At 34.4% G+C, this 9,734-nt stretch overlaps 1 protein-coding gene across 9 annotated transcripts; it reads left to right on the forward strand.

Annotated features, from left to right (window-relative positions):
* Positions 1-2,526: 2,526 nt before the first annotated feature.
* Positions 2,527-9,046, forward strand: LOC111401929 (B-box zinc finger protein 19-like). Of its 9 annotated transcripts, XM_023029915.1 has the most exons (6): positions 2,624-2,982; positions 3,927-4,056; positions 4,640-4,736; positions 4,845-4,960; positions 5,063-5,305; positions 5,541-5,933. In XM_023029915.1, the coding sequence occupies exons 2-6, from the start codon at positions 4,048-4,050 to the stop codon at positions 5,613-5,615; spliced, it is 540 nt and encodes a 179-aa protein (XP_022885683.1). In that variant the 5' UTR covers positions 2,624-2,982; positions 3,927-4,047; the 3' UTR covers positions 5,616-5,933. The 9 variants fall into 9 exon arrangements, with proteins under 9 accessions (XP_022885680.1, XP_022885679.1, XP_022885682.1 ...); XM_023029912.1 differs by lacking the exon at positions 3,927-4,056 and having other exon boundaries at positions 2,527-2,982; positions 4,863-4,960; positions 5,541-5,936; XM_023029911.1 differs by lacking the exon at positions 3,927-4,056 and having other exon boundaries at positions 2,527-2,982; positions 5,541-5,930.
* Positions 9,047-9,734: the final 688 nt, after the last annotated feature.

Genomic DNA, 9,734 nt, shown 5'->3' on the forward strand with positions numbered 1-9,734 from the left:
ATAAACCATTCAACCCCAATGTGAGACTCTCATATTGAAACAGTTAGTTGATACGAGATAATGGGTTCATCCACCTCCAGCAATAAACCATTCAACCCCAATATGCATCCGTTGATACTGGGTTCATCTGCTGAATTTCCAATCATTTTATTCTCGAACGACGAGGTAAGCATTGAACACCATGAATTTCAAATGATTACTCATATTGAAATGTTGGGATTGCAACGGTAAGAATTCAGAATCAATATGTTGGCATTTAATAGCATAAAAGTAGCACTGCATAATACGTAAATCCGTACAATAGCAAAAGGTCAAATCAAGGATTTTCATCGTTTTGAAATGTCCAAATTGACAGTAAAACTGTATATCCCAACAGTTTGTAAATGTCGGGTTCGACATTTCCAACGTCTAACCCAACGGTTTGCAAATATCAAATTTGATAGTTAAACTGTCGAAAATGTCGAGAAGCAAATAGCAGTGGGTGGAACTCAGGTTTCTTCAGCACCGCACATTAAGTGTGGTCATTACTATTAAGCTACCAAATGACAAAATGAAAATGTCAGATTGGTTTTACATTAAAGAGACATTTAATGAAAACAGTGTTTGATTTGATTGGAAGAAATTATTCAAAACCTTAATGGTGATAATGACATTTTGTGAAGGACTCCAAAACGAAAAAATCAATGCATAATATTTTAAAATTTTCAAATAAATATGCTCATGTTGTATTTAATATTTACAAAACAAAAAGCTATAGGAATAAAACATAAATAATTTGTAACTACTAACCTCTAAAAATGGATGAAAAATATAACAGAAATGTCTTCTTGATCAATGAAAATGAAGAAGATGGAAAAAAGTTAGGGTTTATAATTTATGTTTCATTTTTAAATTTCTTTTATGCTTTTTTATTAACAAATATTCATATTAATCAATAAAATACATATTTATCCATGTTTTGTACATAAAATTTAAATCATATCATCAAATCAATGTTTTTCCTTCAAATCAAAAATTAAATGCTACTAAAAACGCGTCATTAAGGGTAATTTGGATTTTTCACCCTAAAAAAGTGACATTTTTGCTTACATAAAGTAAAAATGACAAATCTTTTGGAACTTTCATTTTTCGTGACTTTTTTGTAAATTCCCCAAATAAAAATAACATTTATTCTCAAAAGTAACTAAATAATAAAAAAAAAAAGATCTTTCGAGAATATGAATTCCCTTTTTTATTAAAATAAAAACATTCCGCCACCACTAACCAATTATTAGTTCCAAACTTCCAATCTCAAATTACCTGGAGGGGGGGAAATTTTAAAGGGTGAGATTTAAGAAAATCTCAATAAGTGTGTGCAGTGAACAAATAATTTGCATTTAAATTAAGGAAAACACGATTTCATATGATACGTATAGAAGACACATGATCCACTTCGAATATAAGTGGTAGCAATTCATGTGCGTAGAGCTACTAAACTCCAGCCCTCTTATCATAACATTTATGGCCCATAAAACGAATTCCAAAATTTAAAATACAAAATACGAATTCACATAAACCACATGCAACATCACTTACCTCATAATGGAATTTGATAAATAAATATGAAGTACTTGACTGTCCAAAAATCCACTTGTGAAATCTTGTGTGTAGGACAAAGACGTGTGTGAGAGAAAGGTGAGAGACATGAATTCGTGTGTGTGGAAATAATAAAATTTTGTCATGGATTAAATATGGAATATTTCCTTTATTTGCTCAATATTTATGGTATTTACAATTATTGAATTCTTGTGAGTAAGACAAATGAAGTGACGTGTGTGAGAGAGAAAAGTGTATGCCGTGAGATTGTGTGGAAAATAATGCCACGAATTGGAGGGTGGAATCTTTCCTTGTATGGAAATGAAAATTTTCCTTATTTGTTCCATATTTATGGTAATTATCATTATTCTTACTATAATTTGGCACACTTAACATATATACATGCATGTAATTATGGTAATTATCTAAACAAATTTTAGTTATACGTAGTAATTATATAATCTACTTCATTATTCCAAAAACAAAATGATTTTCTAATGAAGCACGTCCTTAACTATGAATAGTCCACGGTTTGATCCCTAAATTATGTAAACAAAACAGTTTAGTCCTTCAATATTTAACTTCTCACTAATAAGTCCTAAATTTTAATATTAATGACTATAACAAATTTTTGGGGTGTTACAATTTGCATGGACACAATCTGGCATCTATTGTCCACGTTACACCTAAAAAAAACCAGATCAACAAAAATAATAATCAGGACCATCCGAGCCCCAATTTCCTGATGAGGCAGTGGAACACGAGATGGGACGGTAACAGGGTTGATGCATTTTGTCATCCATGAAAGTTGAACTATTAACAAACGTGTGCGAGACGTGCACACGGTGGCCAGGGCCAGAATTAGAACGAATCAGACAAACAAGGAAGACTAGGCTATTGGGCCATGGCGGCGATGCGCAACTAGACTGGGCGAATAAATTAGGAGCAAATCTTCGACCCCACGACCTTTATATTTGTGGCTGCAGACTGCCCAAGAATTGACCAAACTGTTACAGCCACGCACTCCATTTGTAATTTTCTGGAATGTCGCAACCATTCAGTCACTCGTCATGTCATTGTACCAATATTTTCTCATTGTTATCAAATCAAACAGCCTACGCCATTAACACCCACAAAACTTATGTATGACCTAGAAAATATCGTCAAATATCTGAGTGTGTTGCAGTGATTTTGTGGCTTTATATATCAGTTGGTGACTTGGGTCCTGCATTTTGTCTCCATCTGGGCTCCTGCTGTCTTGGGCAGATTGGATTATTGTGTTATATTGTGCTGGAATTATAATAGCAATGAAGTATGCGGACACTTTGTGATGTATGTGAGAGTGCTGCGGCTATTCTCTTCTGCGCTGCAGATGAGGCCGCTCTTTGTCGTGCCTGCGACGATAAGGTTATTTTCTGCTTTTTCTCCAACCCTTATCTTTGTTTCATTCTTGAAATATTTTTCATAATTAAGAACGGTGAAGTTAAACTTTTTTGGTGGTTAATAACATATTTTAGGAACCGTTGCTTTAATTTCCCTTTTTTCTTTTGTGGAGGATGGCTGGATAGCATTATTCTTGATTTAATTCCAGAACAAAGGGTTGGAAAAAATTTTAAGAACTGATTCCACTTCAGATTTGTGAACATGTATAGTCGTGCTTAAAAGCTATATTTATGAAAGAGAGATGCTTTCCAAACACTAAAAGAAAAATAATAATAATAAAAAAATAAAAATATGGGGGTAGCTTTAAAGAATAGTACCTAACTGCCTGAGAATGGTAATATATTCAACCATTTGCTGAAGTAAACTATGATTAAAATAACTGGTACTAAGGCTGAGAAATTGCTGTGAAGATACTGCTGGCCATACAAAGCAGGAAGGCTGTATTTTTTTAATGAGAATGTCAACCTGTTTCCTGCATATGTCTGCCAGGGTTGCCAGACTATGAGAGGGTGGGCATTTTTTTTGTCCTTAAAAAGTGGGTGTGGCCCCCCTTGTTTGAGAGATGGTCCGGCTAGGGTGTATGCAAATGACCCTGGCAGACTATCATTTTCCTATTAACAATTGTAATAGTTATGGTAATATTTACGAGGGATTTGCTGCAATAAATGACACACTAGGTTGGTTAGTATATAAAGAGTTCATTGTTGTATTCGGAACTCTTTCCATGTTGTGGGTGACTAGTTAATATTGGGGCCAGCTTCTGAATTACCTGAGAATGGTACTCCATTGGAGATACCAGTCTTGGACCGAAGATGAAGAAACCGTTATCGAGCAAGAGGTTTAGTGAGTGTCTATGCTAGTTGATCCTCTGCAGAGACTTTCAGATTCCTTTACTAACTTGATTACAGGTGAAGTGAAAACTTGATTATCTGGAAGATGGGTGTGCCTATGTTGTGTCAGTAAATATTTTATTGATGAGACCGGCGATTTTAAGTTCACTAAGTGGAGATAATCCAAAGGACTTCAGTAATGACAGAGGTAAACACTCAATATTCCACCTCAGTTGACGACCTAGACATAGATTTTTTCTTGCAAGAACACCAGGAAACGGCATCGCCTCAGAGATAGAATGTATATGTTGTAGTGGATTCTAGGAATGCTTGGAAGAATTACCTGTACCATCACTATAATCATCCAATTCACATCCTTATTCATCATCAAACAGATGTTATTCTCAATTATGTTGATGTTAGCAAGTGTTCCTTAAGGAATAATTTTGTAATATAAACATCAATATGATGAGTAGAATTCTATTTTGAGCTAATAAAGTAAAGGTAGTATTAACATTCCTCTTTAGGCGACAATCAAGCATCATTTCATTTCCCCCATTTGCTTTAAACTGGTACTTAATTTACATATTTGAAAGCTTGGCCAGATATTCATGGTTGCTACTTGCTAGCAATTTAAACCTCCAGGTTTGGATAATCTTTTATTTTAATAGTTGCTTTGATAATTTCGGAAAAGCCTCTTATGGATTCACAGATTTCTGTGACAAATTTATGATGTTTGACTAGTTCTGGATTTTGTTGACATGCATTTATTTATAAATGGGGGGTCGCAGGTTCATACATGCAATAAGCTAGCTAGTAGACATGTGAGAGTTGGGCTTGCTGATCCCATTGATGTGCCTCGTTGCGATATATGTGAAAACTCACCTGGTATGCAGACCTTTGACTTGCATTTTCTCCTTGTATTATAATATTTTGTTTCAATAAGATTGTTAATTGTGATCTAAAAAAATAAATTAAAATAAACCATTTGTCCAGCATATTTTTATTGTGAAGTGGATGGAAGCTCCCTTTGTTTGCAATGCGATATGGTTGTACATGTTGGAGGCAAAAGAACTCATGGAAGATATCTCCTGTTAAGGCAGAGAGTTCAGGTAATTTTTTCCTTAACTCTTGTATTTTGTCTATATATGTGATTCTTTCGTATCATTAAATTGGTTCTTACCAATGAATTACTACCTTTGCTTTCTCTACAGTTTCAAGGAAGTACATCTGGGTGTGAAGAGGAGCTTGGTACCCAACTAATAGATTCAGCTGAAAACAAGAGGGAATATACTAACTCTACCAAGCAAATTGTTCAAGATGAGAAGCAGAATCTCGAGGCCTCTGCCGTTCCAAATTTATACTCCATTGCTGATGGACCTGCTAAGATGGACACTGGAATGATTGATTTGAATATGAAGCCACATCGACTCCATGACCAAGCTTCAAATAATCAGGTAGGCTTACTCTTTCTTGCTAATATAATCTTGAATTCTGCTTGTAGGATTTATTTCCTTTATCTTATACATGACAAGCTCAGTGTTTCTTATAATTGGATGCATAACTTTGGTAACATCTAGTGGATCCAGTGTAGTCTTTAGAATGTGTAGCCATTTATCATGAAAGAGAAGAATTATTTAAATCATGTCAGTTGAAGATTTTTTTCTTTCTTTTTTTGGGTATATTTTTCAGTTTGAAGTTAGTTCATTATGTAGTCTCTTCACATATCCGCCTAGGACACAAGTAACTGTTGCATTGAGAATTTGAGAGTGCCAAGACCATTTGAACATTCCATTTGTGAACAGAAAATGAAGAGATTTAGAGGTGAAGAACGTCTTTTCTTTTTGTTTATGCAATTTCACTCGAAGTCATAAGGTTAAAGCATTTTATCTTAGAATGTTATCTCAAAGGAATCAATGGATTGTTCTTGCTTGAACTATAAATAATTTTCAGAATAACGCTTTTACTTTTTTTTAGGATCTAATGCGATAGGGTGAATTGACACAGTTACATAATTGTCTTTAATATTTTGTCATTTCTTTATTTTTCGATATCTTACAAGGATCAAACTAAAGATCTCCTTTTTTCTTCAACAATTTCAGATATCTAGTTGACCTCTCACTATAATTCGAACCCAGATGAAGTTCTGACCATTTATAAGAGAAAAATGAACAAAAGGATCTTGTAGGATTCACATGAAATTCTTCGATTTCTTCAGAAGTGAATAGCCAAGACAAGGAGCTGCATTGCCTTCAATCACTAAAAACATATGCTCTTTAGTTTGCTTTTCTGTGGTTAGGATTGGGTGGGGGTAATCTGCACGCATACTTCATTTGTGCACAATTATTTTGCTCTGTAAGCCCTATCAGATTCACGTCTGAAAAAGATGTGTGTCATAGCACATCTAAGTTTGGTACTGATCAAGAGTTCTCAATCTGAGGATATATGATTTACCTTTAAGAATCCGTGAAAACAAGAAATTCACACTCATGCTCCAAGAATCAAAGTGGTATTCCAGTTGGGTGAAATAACAAATTTGTCGTATCCCGATTAAGAAACATCTCTGCTCATTTAAAGTAGCAACTAATATGTAGATAACTTCGTATCTAGTTTTTTTCGTTTTGAGAACTGTACCCATATGATCTCTAAAGCAAGGAAATTTGGTTTCTGAAAAAATATTTTGAGCTAATAAAGTAAAGGTAGTATTAACATTCCTCTTTAGGCGACAATCAAGCATCATTTCATTTCCCCCATTTGCTTTAAACTGGTACTTAATTTACATATTTGAAAGCTTGGCCAGATATTCATGGTTGCTACTTGCTAGCAATTTAAACCTCCAGGTTTGGATAATCTTTTATTTTAATAGTTGCTTTGATAATTTCGGAAAAGCCTCTTATGGATTCACAGATTTCTGTGACAAATTTATGATGTTTGACTAGTTCTGGATTTTGTTGACATGCATTTATATATAAATGGGGGGTCGCAGGTTCATACATGCAATAAGCTAGCTAGTAGACATGTGAGAGTTGGGCTTGCTGATCCCATTGATGTGCCTCGTTGCGATATATGTGAAAACTCACCTGGTATGCAGACCTTTGACTTGCATTTTCTCCTTGTATTATAATATTTTGTTTCAATAAGATTGTTAATTGTGATCTAAAAAAATAAATTAAAATAAACCATTTGTCCAGCATATTTTTATTGTGAAGTGGATGGAAGCTCCCTTTGTTTGCAATGCGATATGGTTGTACATGTTGGAGGCAAAAGAACTCATGGAAGATATCTCCTGTTAAGGCAGAGAGTTCAGGTAATTTTTTCCTTAACTCTTGTATTTTGTCTATATATGTGATTCTTTCGTATCATTAAATTGGTTCTTACCAATGAATTACTACCTTTGCTTTCTCTACAGTTTCAAGGAAGTACATCTGGGTGTGAAGAGGAGCTTGGTACCCAACTAATAGATTCAGCTGAAAACAAGAGGGAATATACTAACTCTACCAAGCCAATTGTTCAAGATGAGAAGCAGAATCTCGAGGCCTCTGCCGTTCCAAATTTATACTCCATTGCTGATGGACCTGCTAAGATGGACACTGGAATGATTGATTTGAATATGAAGCCACATCGACTCCATGACCAAGCTTCAAATAATCAGGTAGGCTTACTCTTTCTTGCTAATATAATCTTGAATTCTGCTTGTAGGATTTATTTCCTTTATCTTATACATGACAAGCTCAGTGTTTCTTATAATTGGATGCATAACTTTGGTAACATCTAGTGGATCCAGTGTAGTCTTTAGAATGTGTAGCCATTTATCATGAAAGAGAAGAATTATTTAAGTCATGTCAGTTGAAGATTTTTTTTCTTTCTTTTTTTGGGTATATTTTTCAGTTTGAAGTTAGTTCATTATGTAGTCTCTTCACATATCCGCCTAGGACACAAGTAACTGTTGCATTGAGAGTGCCAAGACCATTTGAACATTCCATTTGTGAACAGAAAATGAAGAGATTTAGAGGTGACGAACGTCTTTTCTTTTTGTTTATGCAATTTCACTCGAAGTCATAAGGTTAAAGCATTTTATCTTAGAATGTTATCTCAAAGGAATCAATGGATTGTTCTTGCTTGAACTATAAATAATTTTCAGAATAACGCTTTTACTTTTTTTTAGGATCTAATGCGATAGGGTGAATTGACACAGTTACATAATTGTCTTTAATATTTTGTCATTTCTTTATTTTTCGATATCTTACAAGGATCAAACTAAAGATCTCCTTTTTTCTTCAACAATTTCAGATATCTAGTTGACCTCTCACTATAATTCGAACCCAGATGAAGTTCTGACCATTTATAAGAGAAAAATGAACAAAAGGATCTTGTAGGATTCACATGAAATTCTTCGATTTCTTCAGAAGTGAATAGCCAAGACAAGGAGCTGCATTGCCTTCAATCACTAAAAACATATGCTCTTTAGTTTGCTTTTCTGTGGTTAGGATTGGGTGGGGGTAATCTGCACGCATACTTCATTTGTGCACAATTATTTTGCTCTGTAAGCCCTATCAGATTCACGTCTGAAAAAGATGTGTGTCATAGCACATCTAAGTTTGGTACTGATCAAGAGTTCTCAATCTGAGGATATATGATTTACCTTTAAGAATCCGTGAAAACAAGAAATTCACACTCATGCTCCAAGAATCAAAGTGGTATTCCAGTTGGGTGAAATAACAAATTTGTCGTATCCCGATTAAGAAACATCTCTGCTCATTTAAAGTAGCAACTAATATGTAGATAACTTCGTATCTAGTTTTTTTCGTTTTGAGAACTGTACCCATATGATCTCTAAAGCAAGGAAATTTGGTTTCTGAAAACAGGGATTGTAGATCTGGCAAAGATATCAGATAGCCTTTCTTACTACTCCTACATGCTTCTTTTCAAGGCTGGCTCGAGAGGTTTTTGCAACTGTTTTCTGTTCAAGTCAGTCACAAGAGTCATAGGTGCCATTAGCGTCTTATTTTATATGGCTTGCAGCTAGTAATGAAATGCAGTTGGGTAAATTTGTTTGTAAATTTTGTGTCGCCTAAGGTACACCCATGCAAATACTCTGTGTTCCTGTTGAAATATCTTTTGACATTTGAGTCTTATGATACTTTGTTTAGCTTAAACTGGTTTATTTTATAAAAATGGCTCTTCATGTCTGAGAAGTATATCTTGAGGTTCACCATATGTACATTAAGATGGCATCTCACAGGGGAGATGTCGATGATGGGATCTAAATGGGTTACTTGTAGTCAAAGGAATTGAGTTCTATGTTTGCGAACTCGATCCATTTATGATTTTAAAAAATCACCTAAATAGGGTATATGAGATTTCATCAAGCCCTTGGGTTTAATATTATCCCGGAAGATCATTGTTATATATTAAATGGCCCACGAGAAATCTAATATAATCCTTTCATTGTAGGTCGATGACATTTTCAGAAATGAATGGTACGATTACTTAGTGCTTGTGAAGGATGGTCATGTTTTATATTCGAGATTAACGATATATTTGGCACGACTTTTTGTAAAGTAAAAAGTTACTAGAAGCTGTTTTTAAGCTTGTTTGGATAATTTTCTAAAAGTACTTTGTCTAATTAAAAGTGCCTTTAGATAAAATTGACTTAAGATAGTTTCTTCAAAAAACACTACTATACAAAATGCAGAAGCATAAGCACAACCCAAATAGGCCTTTAGTATGGGCTTCTTGGTTTGTCTCAGAATTTGCATGAGAAATTCCTAGGATTATTTCATATCTATCATTGCCAACCTGTTGACGCTCTTACAACGCAGGTACGATAAGACTACCAAAATACGTATCCAAATAATCAAGATAAGGAAACATGGCTCGTCTTAC

The sequence above is a fragment of the Olea europaea genome, chromosome 10 (assembly GCF_002742605.1).
Source record: "Olea europaea var. sylvestris chromosome 10, O_europaea_v1, whole genome shotgun sequence".
In the NCBI taxonomy this organism is placed as follows: domain Eukaryota; kingdom Viridiplantae; phylum Streptophyta; class Magnoliopsida; order Lamiales; family Oleaceae; genus Olea; species Olea europaea.

What these genes read in the sequence shown, in the direction of transcription:
- LOC111401929 (XM_023029911.1), top strand. Translation starts at nt 2,890, where the DNA reads ATGCGGACACTTTGTGATGTATGTGAGAGTGCTGCGGCTATTCTCTTC. An exon ending in GTCGTGCCTGCGACGATAAG is followed by an intron (nt 2,983 to 4,639) that starts GTTATTTTCTGC and finishes GGGGGGTCGCAG; the next exon opens with GTTCATACATGCAATAAGCT. An exon ending in ACCAAGCTTCAAATAATCAG is followed by an intron (nt 5,306 to 5,540) that starts GTAGGCTTACTC and finishes TATATTTTTCAG; the next exon opens with TTTGAAGTTAGTTCATTATG.